General features: G+C 38.0%; 1 protein-coding gene across 1 annotated transcript in view; it reads right to left on the reverse strand.

Annotated features, from left to right (window-relative positions):
• Positions 1-2826: 2826 nt before the first annotated feature.
• pik3cb (phosphatidylinositol-4,5-bisphosphate 3-kinase, catalytic subunit beta) overlaps positions 2827-26509 on the reverse strand; it is a 29571-nt gene continuing 5888 nt past the window's right edge. Inside the window, exons 2-24 of the mRNA XM_077611748.1 lie at positions 24512-24591; positions 16417-16612; positions 15752-15980; positions 14386-14606; positions 12962-13141; positions 12603-12770; positions 11919-12008; positions 11181-11435; positions 11007-11103; positions 10768-10898; positions 10577-10627; positions 9927-10115; positions 9361-9482; positions 8914-9057; positions 8704-8803; positions 7973-8169; positions 7780-7889; positions 6931-7009; positions 6125-6292; positions 5914-6037; positions 5666-5811; positions 4800-4932; positions 2827-4115 (exon numbers count right to left, since the gene is read on the reverse strand). Of these exons, the coding sequence (XP_077467874.1) occupies positions 3978-4115; positions 4800-4932; positions 5666-5811; positions 5914-6037; positions 6125-6292; positions 6931-7009; positions 7780-7889; positions 7973-8169; positions 8704-8803; positions 8914-9057; positions 9361-9482; positions 9927-10115; positions 10577-10627; positions 10768-10898; positions 11007-11103; positions 11181-11435; positions 11919-12008; positions 12603-12770; positions 12962-13141; positions 14386-14606; positions 15752-15980; positions 16417-16575 (3231 nt within the window). The 5' untranslated portion in view covers positions 16576-16612; positions 24512-24591 and the 3' untranslated portion in view covers positions 2827-3977. The remainder of the gene's footprint in view (positions 4116-4799; positions 4933-5665; positions 5812-5913; positions 6038-6124; positions 6293-6930; positions 7010-7779; positions 7890-7972; positions 8170-8703; positions 8804-8913; positions 9058-9360; positions 9483-9926; positions 10116-10576; positions 10628-10767; positions 10899-11006; positions 11104-11180; positions 11436-11918; positions 12009-12602; positions 12771-12961; positions 13142-14385; positions 14607-15751; positions 15981-16416; positions 16613-24511; positions 24592-26509) is intronic.

A 26509-nucleotide genomic window follows, 5' to 3' on the forward strand; every position in this document is an offset into this window, starting at 1 on the left:
CATTTACATTATTATTATATAAAGGAGAAATAATGCCACCAATGAGAAGATGGAAAAAGAAACATAAAAACATATTTTGACTTATTACCTGTGCATCGAATGTTTTTTTAACATTCCCTCTTCAATCACCTAACCCTAACGGTTAAGGGTTAGGGTCAGACTGCAAGTCATACGGGGTTAGGGTTGGAATTTGGGTTGGACTGTAAATCATACTTTTGCTTTTATGTAATTTCCACTAATACTTGTGTTATTTCCATTTTCAGTAACCCTAACCGTCACCCCTAACGGTTAGGGGTTAGAGTTAGGGTTAGCCTAACCCTAACGGCGAGTCACCCAAATAGCTGAATGGCGATTGGCTATTCAAGTTTACACCATTCGCTGAGTGAGCGACTTACATTTCTCCTTAAAAAGGAATTCCTAGTTCCTCGTAACTTTCATCGACCCATTGCAGCCTTGACACAACTTTTTATGTGTCAGACATTGGACTCGCAAATTCCAATAAAGTTCAAAATCCAGATCTATTGGTGATCTATTCATTTACATACATACTTCTATTGATAGAAGTATTAACAATGTAAACGCCACAGATGAAGGTCTGAACTTAACAATAATGATTGTTTATTAGGATAATTATAATTATTATCCTAAGTTTTCCTAATGTTTCTCCTACATTCGGAAAAATATATTTTCAAGGTTAGTGAAAGATTTAAACTTGTTCTCCAGTGTTTGTTGTTTGTGGTCTAACCACTGTATGCGGCCTCTCATCATGTTCTAGTTAAACACCCCATGTGTATAAACAGGGTGTGCATGGGGGGCTATTGTAAAATTTCAGATGGATAAATATTTGTATTAAGCGTCATCCTTAATGTGTCCAATGAGTTGGAATCATCTCCAGACAGTTCAAGATGTTCCGCCCCCATTTAGAATTGCATCGCGAATTGTTGCTCTTTCATGATGCCAGTGGCATACTGAAATCCATATTGTTTATGGGCGGAATGCAGAGAAATTAGTAAATCATGAGCACGTGTTGTTTTTCATATGCTGAGATGGTAGCCACAACACCATATTTGACACTCCAAGAAAGCCAAGAAAGTAAACAGCAGAATTTCAGACTCATACTTGCTGACTAGATGACAGGGTCTGGACAACACTCCAACCTGCTGCCGGCCAGCCTGGGGTCCACTTAGCACTTGTCTCTCACATCCACCCTCTTTCACTGCTTGCGTGCATCCACCACTTTCAGCAGTGTCATGCTGGGAAGCTAAAAATTTCCAGGTTACGTCCCAAAAGGCTCGAAAGCACAGCGGGGAGGTCTATTGCTTCCAATTTTGTTACTATTGAGTGGAACATCCCCGGTCTGTGCGAGCTGATTATTTTGGGTGTTTCTGCAGTAACAGGTCTTTTCTGTAAACTTGACTCATGAAGAGGAGCATTCAGATGGTTTGCTCCAGTTTCCGTTGGCACAGTATTGTATTAGCCCGTGAAATGATCTCCATTCAATGTTCTCTCCACTCAACGCTCTCCTGACTTTATTCTTTTAATAACATCACATCATTACACTGGTGGGTGGAATTGTCAAAAAAAAGTGAGTCACCATGTGGGCAGGCTCAGAGCTTTGAATGCAGACCTGATTATCAAGATTATTTAACCAGAAATCCTCTTGGTAATACGTATACTTTACGAGATTTGTTGAGACAGCTTCTTTTGTGTAAATTGTTGGGTTGCAAGTATTCCAATAGCATAAAAAATTTTCAACCTAGTATATAGATATATCTGTATATCTATACATATAGTATAATAGAGTACATATTAAAAAGATATAAAAAGAAAACCTATTCAACATCGGCAATTTACAATTAAGTATTTAGGAAGAGAGAAAAAAAAAAAAAAGAGTAGGAATGAGATTCATGGTCATTCTTTTAGTAGAAAAATAGTCATATTATGAGAGGCCTGATGACATTTTTCTCAATCTGATATGGTGCTTAGACAAAACAATTTCGACTTGGTTAATGTATTTTCAATGGACAGTGTTTCCTTTGTAAAAACGTGACCCTCTACTGAACTGCGTGTCTTGCTTTACGTCAAGAGTGAACAGTTTACAAGTCACTCCCAAGTTATAGGGTGCTACATCTGGCAAAATACATGCCTGCAAGGTTGATTCAAGGCTTTACATTGTTCATAAGTGTGAAGGCACTTTTAGGGGACTCAATGATGCAATTTGTATTGACTCAAAGCAGCAAACAGTACATTTCCTGCTCGGAGCATGAACATTTCTAATAAATCATGATTTTAAGGTGGATTTTTGTAATTCGGCATGCCATGCCTCACAGATGGGCTGTCCAAAGAGTTTTGTTCCCTTCCTGAAAAAAAATACAACTCAAGCATCATATGGGATGTAGGGTTAACTGTTATTCTGGGTAAAATCACATTCGTATTTGCTAGAAGTTGTAGAACGTGTGCAATAATTATTTAAATAAAAGAAGTCACGTGTATGAATTTGGGCAACCAAATAGAAAAATCACATTAAAATTTAGCAGATGTTTCTTTTGCAAACAACAGCTTCTAAATGTTTTTTTTATAGCTTTCAATGAGGGCCCAAGATTCTGGTTGAAGGTAATTTGGGCCATTTGTTACAAAAATTCTCCTTTTCTGTTAGGTTTGTTGTTTCCAAACATGGATGATCGCTATAAATCAAAACACAGGTTATCAATAATATTCAGGTTTGGGGACTGAGATGGCTAATTGAGAATGTTGTACTCCAGCCGATTTGCAACCCTTGTGAGGATAAGCAGTTCAGAAAATAAATGAATGAATCATTGAGAATGCTGAACCAATATAGCAATTCTTTATAAAGGGCAATATTTAAAATGATCAGGAGTGGCCAAACTTTTTTATAACAAGGAACAGATTGCTTTGATAAAACATTTCAGTGAGACCATACCATCTTGCAAGCTTGAATATTCAATGTGATGCTTTGAGCCTGTAGGAAGATGACAGCATTTAATAAACAAGGAAAAGATGTACACAATCCCCACAATAATATATGTAAAACAGGAGGAAATGCAGCACAGTGGAAGTTTTAATTAATAAAACATATTACTGGAATTCCCATGATGAAAAGGAAACAATAAAAGCTTGTACATTTGCAAATATTCAGTGTCTAAGACTGTCGATGCCTTGGGATGTAATCTACTGTACAGAAAAAAACAGACTGAGGGTTTTAAACATGTGGATATGCATAAACTCATTAATGGATATTGCACAAAATACACAGACACTGATGCGTCAAGTGTAAAAATAATTGTGCATAAAAAAATTGCTACCAAAGTGGGAAACATTTGCACATTCATAGATAACGTCGGCGATAAATATTTGCTTTTTACCATTTCTCAGCAAATGAGCCCATTTGATGTTGATATTGACACGTGTATGTATAAATATAAACGTGTATATATACACATATACGTCTACCCTCACACCCACACACACATATAGTACTATATATGTATATACTGTGTATTTCTAAGGAATAGCAAGTATAATTTTGGACATGGATGCATTTTGGGAATAATAATTAAAAACAAAACAAAAAAATAAAACACCAAAACATCTCAGATTTCTAAAATGTTCCAGTGCCTAATGGTTCAAATGGATTCAAGTCAGCCCAAAACAAAAGGCTAATTTCCCTCAAAATCTTATGATTCTGGAACGAGGTGAGCAGGAATAGACATCTCAATATAAAAAAAAAATACAATCCACTCACAAGAATGGGGTACACGTTCAGCCCCAATGTCAAGTTCCATATCCTGCTGTGATGGTCCTATAAGGTTGAGGAATGTTCAAAGGATTCAGGGGTGTGGTTTGACCAGGGGGTCATTCACTTCTACACGTGTCAAATCCACCACCTGTAAACTAAAAAAGCTACAAAGGATGAGCCTGTTATGTAGGTGCAACCTTGCTTTCAACCCTGTGGTGCTCTAAGAGCGGTTGTCTTTGGCTACATTGTGGGCCATCCAGTTGACTTTGGTTGTCCAGCTCTCCCTCAAGGCCTCATCAAATTTCTGGCGAAATTGTTTAAGTGCCTCCTCGTCTGTTTTGCCCAGAGCCAGGGAATCCTATGCAGAGGGGGACCATGCAAAATATCGATGTGGTCAGAACTTGGATTCCTCATAGAAAAAATGCCATTTTGAAGAAGATAACAAAATGTTGTAATTTCAGAGAGGACTTTGAGAGAAAAAAAAAAATTCATATTGTATTTACATCAGAATAGTAAAAACAAGACAGACACCAAGTAAACAACAACATTAAATGATGAATAAATGAGATTTCATACTGACTGTATGGAAGGGATTCTCAGGTTATAGTATTAATACAACAACTATTGAGAGCCAGCTACTACTTTATGAATGATTAGCATGTGGTAATATCCAACAACCTTGCACAGTCACTTAAAATAAGTTGACTGTCAATCAACCAACAAGAACTCTCAAAGTAGATACAGACTGCATTGCTATAAAATGTATTATTATCATTAGGACTAATGTTATTTATATGCATACTTCACAAACCAAGACTTGCCCAACACATCTCTATAATGCTTTAATACATTAAGTGTACACGTAATAGGTTTCATTAGTTGGATGTTGTTTGCTTAGGCTTCTGCCTTAAAGGTAATCATCTTACAAATGGTGATTTATTCCAACTACACTGAAATTTGATCGATAGTCAATTCCACAGTATTGACGTGCGATAGAAGTAAATAAAATAGAAATAATCCCATGATAAAATATGTTCATTACCTTCAGGTACTGGATGTCTTTGACTGAAGTGAGTTCAGGTAAGCCAGCAGTAAGCATAAGAGCGAACAGCGTGATGAAGAGATTTCCGTTCTTCCTCAAGATGAGATAGGCCTCCTCACAGTACTGCCGGAAACTGCCAACACAGATTCATATGTGGTGAAACTTCATTGAGAATTAAAGAGACAAAGATGGATCTGCAGTATTCGTTAAACATGACATGAATTATCAGTATAAGAGCAAACGTTGTCTCATGTCATTCTGAGTTACTGATCTTGTGTATGGGTTGATTCCTAGATTATATTAGAAAAATAATTGGTAAGAACTAAACAAATGATTATATCTTGCAAACATCAACAGACTATGCTTGGGCAAGACCCAGATTTGTCAGGCTTACTCCAAAGGTAAATTTAGTGATCCTGAAAGGTCATTCCACAGTCTATGCTGCCACTTAGCGGTAACTATGCAGACTGCAGCAATAAGCGAAAGCTATCTTTATGGAGTAGGAATAGAGAGAAAATAAGCCATTCTGAAGCCTGATGGAAAAAGAGAGAATTACGCATTTTATTTAAAAAGCTGAATGTACGGAATGCTGAGTTTCCCCTTGGTTTGTTTAATATTATTGGTGAAAAAGTCCATTGATTTTCTTTATGGCACATCTGAATTGAGTGGGATTACCTGATAGCTCCCTTATCCTGGGTCACGTTTGGCAAGAGGTAGAATTTAATTTGGTTTTAAAATAAAGAACTAATGTAGAATCATTATAGCTTATTTTCATATAATATATTTAATGGGAACAGACACACAGCACTTTTACAATGGAGAGTTTTTGTTGAGTTTTGATAAAGCACAAAGTGAAACAAACCTACCTGGCAAATTTTTCAGTGTAACCTGTTTTTCCTTGTTGTATGACGTGGATAAAGTCGTGCGTTAGGATGAATGGCACTCGCTCTCTTTTAATGCCAAACTTTGACTTGAAGTTACCCAGTATGTGACCAAAGTCTATATGGAAGAGCTGATGGGCAGAAACAAAAGCAAAAATATGAGTTCAAAAACAATTATACCAGACTATTAACTATAATTTAATAATGTAAATAGAATATTTCATTTTTCCAACCTGTCCAGTGCTGCGAACCATGATGTTGTCACTGTGGCGGTCCCCAATGCCAAGGACATATGTGGCTACACAGTAGCCTGCACATGACAGGGTGAATTCCTCAATGGCCCGGTCAAGGGCATCCCTGTTTGAATGGACCAAATGAAGTATTTTTTATTTAAAAAAAACACAACAAAACAATTCATAGATAATCCTCTAGCAAAAATTGTACCCCGAGTTGCGTTCTTTGAGCCAGTTAAGCAGAGCATCTTTGTTGAAAGCAGCAGTGGCTGCCACATTAGAGCTGGTCAACTGAATGTTGGCAATTGTGTCAGCTGATGACACAACTTCAATCAGCCCTGCTCGGTCACCTGTCGCTAGGCAACCATATGGTACAACCCTGCATGACACAAAATAAAAAAAGAAGGTTTGAAGCTATTAAATCAGTGATCAAAATGCTCTTTTTTTGACCGCACACACACACAAGACCAGATTTCCATTTTGGTTGGAGACAGTCATTACTAAACAAGTTTGGATTTGGTTTTAATGAAATAAAAGTGCATATATGTTTGTCTTGGACTGTATAGCATATCGGTGTGCATGAAAGTTTAGAGTACATGAAGTAGTGGAGTGCTTCTTCTTCTTTGCCATTCCCTATTAGAGAAGAGGTCGGGAACCTTTTGGACTAAGCCATAAACAAGTCATATTTTCAAATGTAATTTGTTGAGAGTCATACCCAGACTTTAAAAGTAAAATAAATGTGCATTTTTTCTCATTTTAACGCTTCTTAAGTACAATAAGTATCTAAAATATTTTAAAAACATCGTTACACCGTTGCTAATCAATAAGAATATGCGGCATGCGCAAGGGAGTCTAATAAAAAGAAAAATCATGACTAAAGCAGCGCTAGAGTTAATGTCGCCTCCATATAAATTGGGATGTGCCAACGCAAAGCTCCCATTGGTCAATGGAGCCACCGGTGTGCTGACCTACGAAAGCTGAAAATAAACATTAAGAGCGAAATTGCCACACACTCACCTGAGATCCAGATTAGCCTCCTTCCATAGCAAATCCATTAACCTCAAAATTTGCAGCGTCAACATATCTTGTCTTAGGTCTAGGGGGAAAAAAAGAAATGAGAAAGAAAACTAACAGGGAAAAAAAGTGTGGAAACTTTACAGTACTTTAAAACTCAAAGCCTAGGGGCCAGATAAGAGGATGACAATTTTTAGATACGATGTCTCTAGACAATTCATTATCAAAACAGTTGTCTATTGATCACGGAAGCCCTGGTGGCAGGCATAATGCCCTTCCCGAGGAAGCCATAACTACGATGTGACCCATGACAAAGATGTGTTTGAAACCCATATTCTAAGACAGTGGTCCAGTGCTGCGGATGATCAGGTGTGTTGCGGGAAATGAGGTGCCAATAAGTCACTCATACATTGGAATATTCCAGATATTCCAAATTGAAATATGAGGAACAATAAATCCATGTTGTAAATTTTCCAAGATTCAAATCGTAATATCAAAGGATTACGGTCATTTTGTTGCTTATTTTTAATTTAACGTGAACTGGAAGTTTTTTCGTTTTAATGGGCATCAACTTGGGCAAAGTAAAGTCTGTGTAACCACCCCTAAAAATGTGTATCATTAAGAGATTGAAATCATCTATGGAGAATTTAAAAAAAATCATAAAATTATGAGAATAAAATTGGTACATTAATTATTTATACAAGTTGTTTGGGATCCACGGACTTCAACTTTTTGATGGATATTAAAATTGTGTTTTGGTGTTCCTTTGATTCCTATTGTTAAAACCGATGAAAATGAGTTTATATTGTAAATATAGCTGAGTTTTAAATCCTCTCTTCTAACTTCTCCTACCGTCTCCATTCTTGAAGATGATTCCCAAAGTGTCTCCCGCCAGCAGCTTGTTGTTATACACAATCCAGAGTGGCTTCATCTTGGAGTCCATGTAGCGGCACTTTTCCACGCTGACAAAAAAAAAAGAATTGAGCATGTAAAAAAAAAAAAAAAAAAAAGTCAAACTTTGGTCTGAATTCTTTGCTTCTCTCACTTCATGCCTGAAAGCAGGATGTTGGGATTTAGTGGAGAGTGCAGGTCAGACAGAGTCTCCGAGTAGCCACTCTGCCTTAGGCAAGTCATCATGGCTTCCTTGGTCAACATCGCCTCTTTTGTCTTACTCCGAGCATTCTTCATGGTTCCCAGTTTAATCAGTTCATTCACCGACTTTAGTTTACTCAGAGCTTCCACCTGATAGGAAAATATTCCAAATGAAAGTAATCAAGTATGTTTAATGTTGTTCACCACAACTGGAGTGTAGTTATACTGTGCTTCTTTTCTTTCTTTTTTTTTTTTAAATAAACGTGCCTCCAGTAATAGAATTCCAGGAGCATATTCGGTTGTACCAGGAACTGTGCAAACATTGACAAATTGCGCTAGCAAAAGTGTTGAAAGCATGTATACTCTCTCAATAAACTTCGAGTCAGCAACATCCCAGTATGTCTACTCTTTATAAAAGGAAGTTGCTAATGCATGACAGAGTTGAAGAGGAAGACTTCCATGGGACCGACTGTCAAAGTGGTGCAGAGGGCAAAGGTTAAAGGGCCGAAGGGTGATGCTATGCTTCCGTCAGCATGACAGGCTATAAATACCATAGAACTAATACGATCACTTCGAGAGTAGTTGTGTACAATGCTGGTTTGTCATAAATTACTGTTTGAAACTCATGAATATGGTTAAAATGGTTTCATGTGATTTAAAACATTTAAAAAATATATACTCTACCTGTTTTTTTAGAACCTCAATATGAGGAATACTGCCTCTACAGTAGGCTTCAAGCATGAGGGCAAACTGAATTGAAACAGCGGGCATATGGATTTCTGACCTGCAGGTGGTAGCAGAGAGAACATATTCAAAATCCAATTCATGAGAAATTAAAGAACATCGATAACATAAACAAGAAAGTTGATCTCTAGGAGGTAAACAAAAAAATACCTCAAGTGCCAGAAGAGGAAGTGCCCTATCTTGCGGTCCGCCTGGGCTCGATCCAGCAGGAAGTGGGTAAGGGCGCAGTCATAATAAGGCTCATAACGCAACACCTGCACCAACTGTAGCAAGTACTGAGACAGCTCCTCATTACTAAAGACCAAGGGAGAAGCAAGAATCAATGTTATGTCAAGTTCCTATTCTCATGAAGACTGAAAATCTTGATGAAAAAGAGAAGAAAAGATAAATATGATGCAGACTTTGGAAATATTGACACAGCCGGCCAGAGGTGGGCTTTCAGTAAGGTTTTTATTTTATTTTTATTTTTTATCTTCCTCCACTTGTCAATATTTGCAATGCCTTCACCATCTTCTTATTCTTCTGTTATTTTCTTTCAAATTTTCAGTCCTCATCAGAGTAGGATCCTTTTAAAGTGTTGGGAGTCTTCACTCTGACCTCATTTCGTGCAAGCAGCGCACCGCATACTCTCTGACATATTGATCTGGATAATTAAAATCCAGAAGCTCCAGCGCATCTTTTGGACACAGTTTGGGCCAAGTCTGAAGCAGCGCTTGCAACTGAGAAGCACAAATGAACAGAAAACACAACATTAAATTCAACTTTTGAACATTTATGTTTAGGCTGAGGGTATGCAAATAATGCTGAGTGATTTTAAATATTTTCCTATTAAAATTGTAGAAGGTAAATTATTTTCATTTTGATTTTTAATATTAATTTTACAATTTATTTTCCCAATATGACCAAAAAGTAAGCAATTCTTTGATTTAGTTTAAATACGGACAGCTGATTAACATATTACCTTTAAAAAAATAATTAAAAATAGGAAACTAGCATCCAATTTGATCTACTTGACTCATTTCGTATTCATTTATCCTCTTCCCCAGCTTGTAATTAAAATTAAGTGCAATGTATCTACTTGTGTAATAACATGTTCATTGAAGTATCAAGGCACAGGGTGTTTTTTTTCCTCATGTTTGTAGTATTAAAAAAAATATCCTCACTTGGGCCATGTCCTCATGTTTGCTCCACTTAACAGAGAGTAGCAGCTTAGGCAGCGACTGAGGAAAATTATCTCGACAGTCATGGCGTAATGTCCAGATCAAGTCCTTCTCATTCTCGCACAGCTGAGAGAGGGGATCTCGTTCCATGATCTCCTTCAGCTCAATATAGAACTTTTTACCTCCACGACCCTGAGGAAGATCATGTAGTGTAAGAGATTGCAAAGGGACAAGGATATTTCAAAGAGATGGTAGAAAGGTGATTGCAGTTAGTATAAATGACAAGCACATGGCAAACAACAGCAGTCCCACCCCACACACCAAAAATATATATTTGGATTTATATGGACATTTTCATTTTTAAAAGACATGTGTAAACACTTTTAGAGCTTTGAAAATTAAACTCAACCAATTCATATATTCAAAGGAATGCTGAAGTGCATCCCAGCACTAAGAATCTTGCTTTTGGGGAAGCAAAAAACAATAAACAAAAAAAACAACATTTTTTTTTCTTTTCTGATTAATAATAGTGGAGAAAAACATCAATTGATCTACCTACAGTAGTCATATTAAACAGCATTCTTTGCCAGTGTTGCCTGATTTTTTGGTTCAATTTGGCTTTATATTGTATAAACAACTACACCCCCACTCACCATAGGTGAACATTCATTCGCCCGAAAAATTTCTGCAGCTTTTTCTACGATCTGTAAACAAGTAGAAAGGATAAATTAGTAGAGTAAAACATATAACACCACATAAAATAAAGCCTAGTCATGGGTCAAAAATGAGGTTAAAATATTTTAATGACTGTAACTGATACAACGGCACAATTGTATACTATGACCTTGTCAAATGGGGGGAAAATGATGGGGTTTGGTGAGTATTCTAGGAAATTGATGTGCAGAGCTGTGGCATTTTCAGTGTACGGATTGGTCTGAATAGTTCCTATGGGGTTGAGCATCTCTTCAAGTTCATCTGTTGACACAAAATATTTGGATTCATTTCATTATTCCCTTGCTTGACTAGCTAGCTGTTCAGTGTAATCAAATATCAAATAAACAGGCCAATAATTGACTACAATACCAGGAAACAAAGACCAGCAGTGAAGGATAATATCCCCCATTTTTAGGTGACCTTTGTAGTCGAACACCATTGTGTTAACCCAGGCTATGGGGTAGTGCTAGAACACAACGACACAAATTATGAGTACAAAAGTATACATAAAAGGGAATATTTGTCGACCAGCTGACTTCTTACCACTTTCCCTGCTTTGCGAATGGTCTGATATTTGTTTGGGTGGGTATTTTTGGTGGACTTCTGCTTTTTGACCTTATCCATGACGGCATAGATGGCAAAGCAGAGGCGCGTCATCCTTGGCAGGTCAGAGACTGAGAGGTCAAACTCTAATATATTGTCTTTCCATGTGTGCTCTGAACGGCCGCTGCTCTCACTGCTTACAGCTGGTTTACAAAGCAGCTCACTTCCGTGAAAAAGCCCAGCCCGGACTTGGACCTGAACACCACCACAAACAAATGTGTTTTGGTAAATGAAGTGAAACCCAAACGGAAGACTAGAGTGGCTAAATATAAATATAGTAATTTGTAGACTATAATCCTTTTCCCCTACTCTGAACTCTGCGGCTTTTCTATGGATTTTATTTATTATTGTTACACGCTATTAAATGTCTTTTAGTGTAAAAATCACATAATACAATGTCTATCTTGGCAGATAACTTGGGAGCCACGTTTTTTTTAGTCACTCATATTCTGCAACCCTCAATTAGAGACTTCCCATTATGGTATAAAAAGTTATGTTTGTTATGTTTTTTCATCACTTTGTAAATCTTGCTTGATGGGAAACCCTTGTTTTTGGATTATTCTGTAAAAACAACTACAGTTATTGTGAGTTTTCTGAACAATGATGATTCTTTTCTTACTAACAGACTCATTTAGTGGCATAAGTTACATTTGTCATAAATATGGAAAAAAAAAATACCTTAGCAGTCTCCTCTGCATTCACCTTGCTGCCTTTCAATAGAACTATCTTAAATGGGTTTGGCACTTCCCATACACAAGTGTTTGCTTGCTGTAGGAGGAGGAAAATACAATCAATATATCAGCAATATATACTGTCATATACCTTTTTCCCAATATTCCCAAAATATGCACATTAGCGTAATTGTTCCAACTCGTTTGGTAAATTGAGAAATAAAACCTTCACAGAATGCCATTTTTCAGAGATATACAAAAAATGTGTAAGCCAATATTTCCAATAAGTGGCTGTGGTCAAAGTGGGCAGATGTTTCATCAATGATTATACTATTTTAAAATCCAATGTTAGTATTCCAAATTGCCCACACTATCTTATGACATCAGTAATACCCTTTGTCCCATCTGCCTGTGTTCTTGTCTATAATAGTTTTAGAGCATGGGTATAGCTGACATCACAATTGTCACCGCAGTTGTCACAGGAATGGCTATAATTTTGAGCGATGTCATTTGTTGTGGTTAATCATTATCATCTCCATCTTCAGATGCATGTGAAATTTGCAATTTGGAGACTCAAATACTTTGAACAACTTTTTTTCGACATAAAAGTCTGGCTCTTTGAGGAGTTTAAATTTTCCATGGGTATGAATGTGAGTAGGATTTGTCATAGTTTGTCTGTATGTCTCCTCACCACGGGAACCCTTCTTTTAGGAGGTAGAGGCATAGGTGGGTTGGAAGACTTCCTACTGACTACTGCTCCAATTGCAGCAATTTCCTTTTCAAACATGGCCTTGACTGTGCTGGTGGAGACCAGGGTGAGATGCGGCGATTCCTTTGCCTGTATGCATGTGCGTATGTACTACACACAAGACAAGATTCATGCAATCGACAACAAGATAAGCACATATATTCAAAAGGCCTCGTTCAATTGAATGTACAGAAATAATAACGATATGAGCTATTAAGCCTTTTTCGTTCGTTGCTCTTAAATTTTATATTTTAATCTCAATTTTAAAAAAACCCAAACAGAAACAAAATGTACAAACTGACCTTGTATTCACAAAGAGCATGATCTCCACAGAGGAACTCCATGCAACGGCTGACTCTCAGGACATATTGTCCTTTCCATGCCTCCTCTTCGTGTCCATGAGTGGTCAACCACTTCCTCAAGGCTAGTTCCATCAGCTCGGCGGGGTTGCAGGATGCAGGCACTCTCAGACTGGCTGAATCCTTTAAAAGAGAGCGAAAAAAACCATGATTATGTTTATCATCTCAAACCTCAAGCTCTACTTCTCACATGCACATTTAGACAGATTTATAAGCAACTATTCTCTTTTATGAATCTATCTACATGATGTAACTGCTGAAGACACACCACACAAACAAACAATAAAAGTATTAAAAGTCATAATGACACTTGTTTCAAAATTAAGTCACAAAGACGCATTAACACATTCTGAACAAAATTGCGCGGCTTACTGTTGTATTCTAATTATAGCTCTGTACTGACCCGATTCCTGAGATGGAATTATAATTTCCGGGCGATTAAACAGAATTGCATTAATAAATGGACATACCCGTTTGGAACGGAGGGGGTGTGCATAAAAACAAACCGTGGTAATTTTTAAGTTTGAATGAGATCAATACAAATGCCAAAATCCAGTAAGGCAAGAAAAGAGTGCATATGGGCGTGGCTATTGGTTAACCACTAAATCAATCTCATAATAGTCCCACTAAAGAAGGACTCACCATCATTAATGACCATGCTCACTTTACAACAATAAGAGACTTCCTGCCCATATTACAGTTATTGTGTCTGGCCTCCCAAATAAGACTTCCTGCCAGTTTTCATTTGTGCACAAATGGCTTGTCATTGTGTAGAATACTGTAATGGTCTTGAGGATTGTTACCATGGTTATGAAAAACAAAACCGGTCTAGAGGGAGAGAGTAACACACAAAGAATGGAATACTGAGGGAAATAGAAAGGCCACAGTAAGGGTTTCAGTCCACTGAGTTCCCTGACAAATTCTCGGAGTATGACATAATTATAATGTTACTTCTGACCCATTTATCCGTGTCACATGGCTTACCAGTTGTTCTCAATACCACCATGACAAGTGGCTACAAACTTTGTGGAATATAAAAAGTTTGCCCTTTGACAATGTTTTTATGTTTTACTGTTGGGTACACTACATATATGATTCCATACAGCCTTAGAGGAATAACATTTTAACATTTTTTTTGCCATTTGCAAATATACTTAATGTGAAGACGTCCATGGCCAAAGGTGCCAATATGTGACTGTTAGCTCTGTGATTGACGGATTTTTGTATAGTGTACCCCATGAAAGCGTGTCTGATGTTTTTGTTAAACTGCTCACCAATTGACCGGCAATCATTGACGCTCTTCAAACAAACCGCTGTATACCGTAACTCACATGTTATGCCTGTACCAATTGGCTGTAGAAGCTTACTTGAGATTGGTCAACGTGGATGGTGACTTTTAGATCAACTGAGCGGTCACTGAGTCCATCATTGATGAGCCTTGGCTCGATTTGTGGCGAAAAACATTCATGCAGCCATTCTGTCCATGTCATCATCTGGAGACGTTGCATTCTTTCTTCGCTGATGCGAGACATTTTAATGCGAAAGTCCTTTACTTCCTGGTCATTCATGCCATCAAGTTCATGGAGGCCTATAGAAAATGTGGAGAAAAAAACAGTTGACTTATTAAACAAAAATTGCTTTTAAAAATAATATTGAATTACCATGAGCAGAAGAGTCAGTTAAGTACACCACTCAAGATGGACATTAAATGTGAAAAACGAACGGAATGGTTTTTTTCTCTCCCAGTAATGTATGTGATATACCTTTAGCATATTACAAAAAGGTTGTGCTCATACGTGGCATCCATAATTCCAATAAGTTGACAAAGAGTCTATCCTCTGGCTCATGTCTATGAAGGATTTCCTTCAAATAGATTTTTTAATTTTTATTATTATTTATTCATTTATTTGTTCAGTATTCATTCAAAGTACATTAAATATTTGGATACCTTCAGCTTAAATGTCACACCAAAACAAATTAGTAACAAACTTTAGCATTACAAGCATCCTTTTGGCCTAAAAAGGCAGAGGTACGTGCCAGATTCTTCGGTGGAATTAAACAGGAACCTCCAAATGTTGATGCTGGACCGAATGCCAGAAATGGTGTTTGGGTGATTAAACCTTTTGACTCTGCTTTGTGTTGAACTTCTATTAGTCCACATCAATAAAAAAACTGTTTTTCAGCATAATACTCCCTTGATATGAAAGTAACATGATGGCATTTAAGGTTTCTGCATCTCACCTACTTTTCCACTATAGCATAACAGTAGTTACTATATTGAAGATAATCGTATGTCTTCAATTTTTTTGTGAAAGAGCAAGTTCAGTTCTGAATACAAGTAAAGTATAAATTATACTGTATAGTCCGTATCCTACAAATGGAGAAGATTCATGCATATGCAATCCACATGACTTCTTACCACGGGACTTCAATACAGCCTTGAATTATGGGAACTGGCATGGATTGTAAGCCATGCCCAGTTAGTATTTAATATGATATTCTATCAGGCAACTGGTTCAATGATTACACAATGTTACAGACAAGACGGCTGACAAGTGGTTGCCTGTTAGATGTTAGTAAAAGTGCTACCAGGAGGAAGCGCTCAATGCATGCTGTAATCCTGTGATAATTTATTTGCTAAAATTTCTATAAAATGTCATCCTCATACATGATGTGATCCATGTGAGAGGTTGACTTGTTTACTAAAACATGTCTTGAAGGAGAACTTCTTACCCTTGCCAATAAGTATGCCTATTTTTGAATCCAGCAGCCGTTCTGCTCGGCCGCAATTGCGTGTCACCAACTTCAGAACTGGTAAGAAGGGACGAACGTCGCAAAGTCTCCTGGTTTCATCTTCTAGTTCTTCGTGGACAGCCGTCTGGTTGACACATTCGAACATGTGGCTTTCCATCTCGCCCAAGGCAGGAAACAATGGGAATGTCTGAGCCTGTTTCCATAGGAGCTACAAAGGAGAAAAAAAATAATGAACTCAGAAGAAATCTGTGGAAAGGGGACACATCTAACCTTACAACCTTATGAATATATGTCCTATTGTCTGAGTTGGGCATTAGAAATGTCTGTGAATGCATATATATGTATTTAGTATATGTATGTATATATATTTTCATTCATTTTCTGAACCGCTTATCCTCCAAAGGGAAGCGGGGGTGCTAGAGCCTATCCCAGGTGACTTCTGGCACCAGCCTGGGCATTACTGAGGTTGTCCTAAAGATGGAGGCAATGCTTTATAATGAATAGTGGCTTCTGTTCTCTAACGCTTTGTTGATGTATAAATGTTCTGAGAAGCAAATTGGTTTTTAGAATAGAATAAGGAAACATGATTCCACAAACCTCCAAGGTTGGACTAACAATGCCAATAACAAACAAACTCCACTTACTAGTTTGATGTATTGAAAGGTAGCATCGCGAGGAACATCCATTTGAATGTAGATACCAGTGGGAAGCAGAAAGTCCACCGTTACTTGGTCCGGGGCATGACCAGCTAACGGCGAGTGGTCTGCCCATATGTCCAGGAGGTCTGTCATGGCTGGAGGCATGGCAAGGGGCACCACACACCACCTCAACCATAAGGACCTGTAAATAGCCCAAGAAAGATAGTATAAATTCTTTTAACTGCAAGTGTACATATATTGAAGTCTTTATTGTGGGGTGTACAAGCGGTGAAAAACATTCCTTTTCAGCACATGTCAATATTGATGTATGCGCAGGATTACGGATAAACCTTCACTCAATTCAAGTATTTCAGGAGTAAAAGTACCAATAACCCACATTCTAGAATCATTCAATGATCATCAAAAACTCACGGAAATATACAAGACATTCTTAATATTATTAAAATCATTCCGTACATTGCTATTTCCTGTAAACAGCTTGAAAGAATTTCTTTCTTTAACAACAACATAATGCATGAGACCATTTAATCAATGTTCCAGTGTCCCTGTGGGTGCTGGTGGATATAAAAATGGGGATATTGCCAGTGCTCAGTGGAATGTCCACTAAGCAAACATACTAAGTCAGCCTGCCCTTCCCTCGTCGGAAACAGGTCACGAATCCCCATGAACATAACACATGCAAAAACCATGTAAACACAACAAATTACAGATAGATCTAAGTTATTATCACACAGTATTCTAAATATTTGCCTCATGTAGATATAACACAGAGCCATAAGTTGCAGTCACGTAGGAGTGAAAGCAATTGCCGAAGGAAAGGCTCAGAATAGTAATGTCACTTGACATTCAGTCAGAGAGCTATTTTTTTATATCAAACGTACATATAAAATCCAAGGTGTTCTACTCATTTCCATAAAGTGGAAATTGTGGTACTCTCAATGTTTTCTATTTCTAACATACCACGTCCACCTGCTGTTTTCTTCATTAGCTTGGCCTCAGATGATCCTGTACATTAAGTTCTCTACTTGGCCACAGGTCCATTTCAGCTCAATCATCCCAGTGGAAATGACAGGCCTGATTACCTCTAATGTTCTTTACGCTCTAAGCTAAGTGCTTGAGCTACCGGCAGATGTGCTGCTGTTTTCCCAAGTATCTCATGATAGTAAAATATCTGCAGTGCATTTGGAGCCACTTAGACGATCGGCTGGGACAAATGGATATAATGTACAGTTTGTTTGCTTGTTGTTCTGTGCACAGTGAATAACTGGGTTGTCCTGGGAACCCTTAACCTGAAATTTAGGGCCGCACAAAGTAAAACAACAAAGCAGAGTTAAGAGGTATTGTATATTCTCAATCATTTTCACAATACTACTTCTAATACCAGCTCAATTGTGCATTACCACCACCACCAACAACAAAAACAAAAGGGTTGAGCAGAAGTTTGAGAACCAAAAAAAGTCTATTTAAAATTGCAACTAAAATAACTGATCCCATGAGCGAGTAGATACTTGAGAATTTTAGCGACAAAATGCACTCATGTAGGAGTGTCTGATATTGTATGTAATAACCCAATTTGCATTGTGATCCACCAGTTGAAATCAGGAAAAAAAGTCTGTAATGTTATAAGGGTGCATGCATGATCGCAGAGACAAAAAGAAACATGAAAGCTGACACATCTGACTGATGATCCATAGAGAAAACAAGACCTGAACAATCTATGCATGTGTACGTACAGTATGTCTGAGCTAATTATAGTCTGTGAATGACGTTTTCACACCAAACAGCTTGCTGTGTCTGCTCATGCTGTGATGCCATTGCACTCACTACCCTTCTGTCTCTCTAACTCACATACAAATTGCCCATGCACACACTGCACAAATACAGGTGAGTGGGGTCATTGAAGAAGATGTTGGAAGAAAGCCAGAGGTCTGCTGAAAGGTCAGGTTTCAGTGGGAAGATACAGGGAGAGCAGATGCTTTTGCAAGATTAATGCAGCAACAAAAGAAAGGAGCCTCAAGGGCTAGAGTCAACATTAGCATCCGTAAAATGATTGTATGAGCCCGCTCCACACACAAGATCCCCAAAGACACACCAATATTTCCCTGTATTTGACAAAATATAAACATTTTTTTAATTTATTTGTTTTCTATTTTTTTACCTTGCACTGATTTTTTTTGCCTGAACATCGCAAAGTTAATAATTCAGGAGTTCAGGTATCTTATGAAGAAGATTTAGGCAAGTTGACTACTTTTGTCACCTGTGTAAAAGGCTGTCATCTTTGTTTTCCGAATGTTTGCTTCTTTCTTTATGAAACGGACGTCAGATTCATTTATGGCAAACTCTGATGTAAGGATACTGTCATTAAGAAGCTTTTGTCAAGAATCTACATATGTATCTTATTTTATATCGTCAAACTGATGTAAATAGTAGGTCAATTACAGTTTGTGTGCATTAATACTCATCAAATGCTTTATTTCACTATCTTCCACAATGTGTAAAAAATAAGTTCACAACAACTGATTCATCTCAATACAATCACAGCCCCCCTCTGTTTTTGTGGTTGGTTGTGTCAACCAAGTGTGACTGTGCATGTGAGACTGAGTGAATATGGAATGTTAAAAACAGAAGGCTTTGCGGTGGTCGTGTTGATGATGCGTCCAGTGAAGAACTTTCAACAGTCCAAATGTAGGATTGAAGAACTTTCAACAGTCCAAATGTAGGATTAAACAACTTCTATTTCTTGGAAAAAAACAAAGAAAAAAAACAAAAGAAAAAACAAGCACAGCTGTGAATAGCACAAAAAGTCAAATAACTGTGTAGGTTAAATTGCATATACTATGTGCAGTAAATGCGTTAGCTGTGTAACAACTTGAAAAAAATGATAAAAATCCCCCAATCCAATCAGATAATAAGTAATGTTAGTAGAATAATGGTTGTAATATTAAAATACCCATGATGTCAGTAAGCACAGTGAAAATATTAGAGATCGACCGATTATCGGCACCGATATTTGGCAATTTAGCGAATATCGGTATCTGCCTTTTTTTTCGACCAGCTGATATGAAGAAATCAATTTAAAACCAGGCTATTTTGGCTCAGATGCAGCTGCGCCTCTCTTCTCTCCCTCTCTCCTACCTGCCTGCTGTGTCATGCTCTATTCACAGACATGCCTATCATAAATTAGGTGCCACAGGTGCTCGTTAATGGATATTTTATCATATCAAACTTTCTCCGACTACGCTTCAATTCTGCGCCCTCTGTTGGTAATGAGACGCGAGCGACTCAGATGCCCTCCTTCCGAACTCAATGCCAATTTTTGGATTTCTAAGAGCTGCCTTCTTGCACATCAAGCAATGACTGGTTTAAACAAAAAAGAAAATCAGTTTTGTTACCTCGATAAGGCTGCTTCTGTGTTTCATTAATTCAAATCTTGTTTAGTTTTTTCCTTTTTAGTCTTATTGCTTCAAGAGTGAATTCCATTTGCACAGATAAATATTTAGTTGCACACCACACTGAGAATGAGATAACTCATCTGTGGGTATGATGTGATTGTAACAGCAGTTTCTGAGTGATTTATTTTTTTAAATACTAGTAATGTGATTATTATTTTTTCACAACTATCTAAAACAGAAAATACGTTTCAAAAGCCTTATACAAAGTGATCAATCCAATAACGTGCTCTCATTGTCATTCTTAGATAAATGGACAACACATTTGACGGATTTGACTCATGAGGACAGTGTAGTTCTTGTTGGTACAATTCATGTGTGAGGGCACAAACAAATCTGGACAAAGCATCACATTACACCAAACATCTCTAGTGACACATAAGCACACACCCACACTTAGGAAGGAAGCGGCGACACCAGACAGGAAGTGAGTGACAAATAACAGCCTGTGAAAAAGTCCCACCATGTCATTCATAAAGAGATGATGAGAGCTGAATCAGAGGTGTAGCATGTGTTTAGGTTATTTACATGGTGTCTCATCAATTTACATGTTTATTCCAGCATTTAAAATAAATAATAATATGTAAAAATAATCAATAAATCACCTGCATTCAAAGTCTTGTTTTCATTTATTTGACAATCTTTCTCACAACATTTGCACAACAATTTGCATTGATCTTGTACAGAATGTCATTTTTCAAAGTACTTTACTTGCCTTAGTTAAGGTTAGTTTAGTTTTGGGGCTCTTCTGCAATTGGGGAATTTCACATTAATATGCAGCTGACTGGATGGGTGTTGTCATTTTTGTCATCCAGAGGCATACAAGAAAAAAAAATCAGAATGAGGACCAGCCGAGGAGGCTGACATTTGCTGGCATGCAACTTCAGAAAAGTGCCTCTCGGCCAGCTAGACTGCAAAGAGCTTTTTTATGCACTGGGGGGGAAAAATAACGCAATGGCAATCGATAAAAAGCTACACTGAGGATACACTTCATCCAAGGCACAATCTCATTATGCATGAAACCGTGGAAAATACTGTTGGTTAACATTTATTTCTTATTTAACGTTAAAATTGTGATAACATTGAAAACGGAGGCATTTTTGATTACTAGATGTTCATTCATTCACAGTTGAGATTCAACATAAATTCAGCAGAGACTGATGATGTGCGACAGACGAGAACGAAATATGAGAGAAAAGCCAGTTTGAATGTCACACAATGCCGTAACTGTAACGGGTGGACCAAACTGGAAAGATCATCCACAATAAGGCTCTGTTTTTGGCAAGTGTGTGTATGTGAACGTGCGTGCCAGTGAGGACAGTCCCGTGCCCTACACAAACACTGTCCTTGTGTTGCCCTTGGCTCACCCATTCAGCACTGCTTACAACATTTCTCTTTTGGACACAAACAGGGACACACGAAACCCAACCAGCTTGGCCTCAGAAATCCACGACCCGTGCGCGCACACAGAGCCTGCTGGAGGGGGCAAAAGGGTCAGTAGTAACACATCTTGCAACAACCAATGACACTCATATGACCATCTGAAGTTTGTAGTGTGGATACCACAGTCTCAGGTGGCTTGTGTACACATTTAAAACCCTGCACGAAAAACAGTGCACAATCAATCAGTCAAAGTTCCAGTAACATATAAATAAACAGATTTTCCGCAAAACCACCATCAATTACAGTTACTGTCATAGCTGATCTTGCAGCTCACATGAGAGAAACAAAATGGATTATAGATAACAGATAAAAAAAAGTCGGTGAAAAAAGCTGTGGCTATTGCAAACACTCATATGTCAAGTCATTATTCAAATAGAGCTCTAACACATGATCCCAAGAAACTGGTACAAGGAGGCCCAGAGAGCAAAAAAAAACCCTCAATCACAATGTTATTCTGTAACAACAAGATGCAATAAATCTTCTCAATTACAATTTTTTTAAATCACTTTTTTAAAAATCATGTCTCATAAAAAGTATAACGTTAATGAGAAACTAAAACTTAATTCCTGCTTGCCAAAATGGTAATTTGACTGTGACAATTTAATCTAGTGAGAGCAGGCAATACAGCATATACAAGGACTAAGTCATTACTGTTTTGATTACTGATTGACAAAAACTAGAATTAGGATTATATTGTTTTTTGACGAAATCGCTTTTTGCCAAAGCAAAACAAATCTGTTTTATTAAAAGGTAAAACAGACAAAATTAGTAATATCGATCATTAAGCTTTACAAGTGAGTGGGCACAGGCAATGTTTTCCACTCATGAGAAAATCTCTAAATCAACTGTATAACAGAGCTGCAAGATATCGAAATAAATGGTATGTGCAATGTGTATTGTGAATGTGCTTGGTGAAATACTACTATCATAATGCTATTAGTATATAGTTCATTACAAATATTATGCATTTACTTCTTAGTTCAAGCAATTGGATGCAACCTTAAATGTACCTCACCACCCACCCTACTAAAGACTGCACACAGTAGGTATATAGTGTGCTTCTTGAGACTCAAGAACATTGGCAGATTTTTTTAGGTTGACCTTGCAAAAAAAGTTTAAAAAAAAGAAGGAAGTTCTCAAATGTGGGTGGGACAACTTCTGCTTCAAGCATGGAGACTTACTTCTCGACAATTCTTGTAACATGCAATCAGAAAAAAATCTACACAATCACATGAACTGAAAACATAACAGATCGTATGAAGTTTTCAGGTTCCAAGACTTCCAAAACATTATATGTATACCATTTTGACAGTGTCACTCATTAGGGGGAGTCTTTGAAGTGCCCCAAAAGTTATTACTGCAGCTGCTGCACGCAAGGTAACCTAATGCATATTCCTGATTGGTACCTTGTACTAAGAAAACTTTATGGATCTAATCAAGGGAGTTGATCATAGTTACCAGATGCCATTGCGCAACGACTACTCTGAAGCCGCCATTGCACAAATATATTAGATATGCATATTAACTGAAAATACTGAGATGAGACTGTCCCTCTGAGTGTGGTAGAGAGCAGGAGTCAAAATCCAATACGGTGCCAGCCTCAAGTCTGTAGCCCAAAGTTTCCAGCCTTCTGTTCAGTTGCTCCTTTTTATTTTCCTTTTAAAAGGTTTGCCTTCAACAACTAAAATCAAATATTACTCATTTTATTGTTATTGGCTTTGGCCATGGAGGTCTAAAGCATTTGCGGTGGTATGGATCAGTAATGTGAATGCCGTGAATATAATTATTGACCTTATAATACCTTTCTTCATTATAACCACATCTGCCAAAGCTGCATCATTGGAACCCACACTGGCATGGAAAACAAAAGACAGCCAATAGCAACAAACAGACTGCAGATAACCCACTAAAGTAGGAAGTTAGAACATACATTAAATGTAATTGTCTGTCAGGCAGACTCAAGATCCTCTCAACCCATTTCATGTCATAGTGGAAAGATGGGACGAGACAAATATAATACTGAATTGCTGGAATAAATTTTGCAGAGAGAGCTAATTTTTAAATATTAGTCTCCGATCCATCCATGTTATCCCACTTATCCGAGGTCGGGTTACACAGCAGCGTCAACAGGGAAGCCCAGACTTACCTCTCCCCATATACTTCACACAACTTTTCCGGGAGGATCCGAAGGCATTCCAAAGAGCTGAAAGATATAGTCACCCAGCTGGTCCTGCCTTGGCCCCACGGCCTACTGGCAGTGCGATGTCCACGGAACACATCAACAGGGAGATCCTGATCAGATTCTCAAGCAACCTCATCTGGCTCCTCTCAATACGAAGGAGCAGCACCTTCACTCGGAGCCCATAGGCGGTAACCAAGCTCCTTACTCTATCCCCAAGAGAGAGCCCGGACACCTTGCGGAAGCTCATTTTGGCAGCCTGTATCTGGGATCTTTTTTTTTCGGTAAGGACCCACATCTAGTGGCCATAGGTAAGGAACGTAGATTGACCAGTAAATAGAGAACTTCACTTTTTTGCTCAAGTTCTTCTTCACCACGACAGAACAATGCTGAGATCTTTCCATTCCATTCTTTCCTCACTAGTGAAACCCTGAGATACTCTTCCACATGGGTCATCCATTACCTGAAAAGGGCATTCCACCTTTTAACGACTGAAGACCATGGTCTCAGATTTGGAGCTGCTGATTCTCACCCCGACCCATGCCCAGGTTTTATACTACTCCAGTGATAATGGAGGATGTCGGTCTAATTAAGCCAACAAAACAACACATGATGGAAAAAAATAGCAGTGATCACAGCACCTACGTAGATTACTTACTTGTCAGTGAAGGATGAAACGTTAAATATGGATGGGGAGAGTAACTTTCATTCTGTGACGTGAGACATCTATTCAATAGTAATCCAACCATGCCAAAATTAATTGGGGGAAATTCTCATCGATTATCTTCCACAAAGTTGCAGCATTGCTACCTCACCACTAATCAACCGTCAAGCACAATTTGCAAAACTATTAACTTTGTGTGCCAACTTGCACACATTCTCTGCTTGTCAGAACAAACCCTCTTCCCTAGATCTAAGCCACGCCGGAGCCTCGTTTCACTCTAACTTTGAGGAGGCTAAGGGCAATATCACAGATACAAGTACAGTAGTCACCACATCTAGATCTTACCTGCTGTTCCTCAAAGTTCCTTAATATCGATGACTCTGTGGGATGTTGACGTCGTCTACAGATTGCCTGGTTCGTTGCATCTGATGAATAAAAGACAAAAGGTAGTTAGGGCTGAGTGACTATTGATTGAGGTTTTTTGCAATTGCCAAAGATCTAAGTCTCAGGCTCATTACCAAATTATAAGTGGCCAAAACTTTTTTTACCAAACAGGAATAACAGTTCAAGTGCTTGGACTGAATTTGCAAACAGTAATCAGGTCCTCTAATGTAAAAGGATTTTACACACTAGTTTGTGTTCACATGTTGCTGTAGGTGCTTAAAATGTGCAAGACAACACAGAGGGCACATGAACTTCCTTCTAATATGGCTGGAAACATAACAAAAATAGGCATATAGGGAAGAAGGAGAAAGAAAACCAAGATCAATCATCATTGAAGACATAAGCATGCGAGTTAAGCCTTCACAATATGTGTATCATTTCAACATCACCATCATAATACACACATTCGCAATAGTCTAAGCGCAGGATATGATTTTACTTATTTATTCATTTTAAACAGGTTTTTTTGCTTCATAAAAGTAGCAAGCTGCTCCATGCTCTGGAGAGCCTCTTCCCATCCCTCCTGCTATGCAGTCATCGGACACTCATCTACTTTGTGCATGATCATTTTATGTTAAGCTTAATTTTCATGGTAATTGCTTTTTATATTGGCAAGCATCAGTTGGCGAGCCAGCTTTTTTTGGTGGGTTGGGCGATAACATCGTAACCTGAGAACTCCCTGTAGTAATTTTAGGAAAAAAATGAATACAAATCACAAATTAGAAGGGGTATTAATATGGGAGCACAATTGAATTAAGAAACACTGTCATGTTGAATAGATGTGTGTCTATCTATTTAATGTGCAGTTTCTAATTTTAGTCACCATGCAGTGATATAAATAGGGAAAAGTATTAAGCCTTTGAAACTGCATTCTACCTTCTCAGCCTGTCAAAACTCTGACTCTTAGAAAATTGCGCTGACGAAATGATGAGACAGAAAAGCAACCACAATGGAGATGGGGGAATTTTTCTTCTTTATTTCTAAGTTTTGCTCTTAATGCAGACTTAAATTTAACCGTTTGAAACATGTGCTATGTTTGAAACAAAACCTTTACTAACTTCTACAAAACACAGAGTCAACATTTTCAAATTGTGGTAAAGTCAGCATTAGTGGTTGGAAGGTCATTGTCTCATTTAGGGGGAAGGTTGCATTTTGACAGCTCGTGATTCATGAAGTTATTTTTAAAAATTCTCACTGTAAATCAAATGTTCAAAAATTCTAATTATACACATGCGTCGAATTTGCAATGAATTGTAGAGTGTAGAATTGTTTTGATGGCATTTTGCTTGAAAGGTCTGAGAGGCTGATTTGGCTCCAGTCTCACTAGCTGCAAAAATAGTGTGTTTTCATCCGACCAATCAGTATCCATATAAAAATAAAAACTTCTTTCAGTCCAAAAACCTAAACATTTGGTGAAAGTTTGAGGAAAAGAAATAAGGATGGTGAAAGTTCATCATTCATCTTCCATACCACCCATCCTCGAAAGGGTTGCGGGGGTTAGGGTTACCCAGCTGGCATTGGGCGAAAGGCAGACTACACCCTAGACTGGTCGCCAGTCAGTCATGGGGAACACAGAGAGACAATCGACCATCTGCACTCCCAATCATACGGCCACCAGCTGGACTCGACCCCGCGCTTGCCTGCATCGAGGTCAGGCGAGTGAACCTCTACACCACGAGGCGGCCATGGTGAGTTTGAGGGAAAAAAAATAAGGATGTGAGTGTTAGTAGTGAAAAAATAATGATGGTGAACGTTTGAGTCAATTATATGTTGATACTAGCCGCAAAAGATTTAAAAGGTGGATTTATAAAAATGAACTGCTCATATAGCCACAGTGAAACTGCCTTTGGGTTGGCCAGGAAGTGAGTAGTTTTACACAGTGATAAAATCTCAGGCAAA

This window comes from Stigmatopora argus, chromosome 10, assembly GCF_051989625.1.
Source record: "Stigmatopora argus isolate UIUO_Sarg chromosome 10, RoL_Sarg_1.0, whole genome shotgun sequence".
NCBI classification, from domain to species: domain Eukaryota; kingdom Metazoa; phylum Chordata; class Actinopteri; order Syngnathiformes; family Syngnathidae; genus Stigmatopora; species Stigmatopora argus.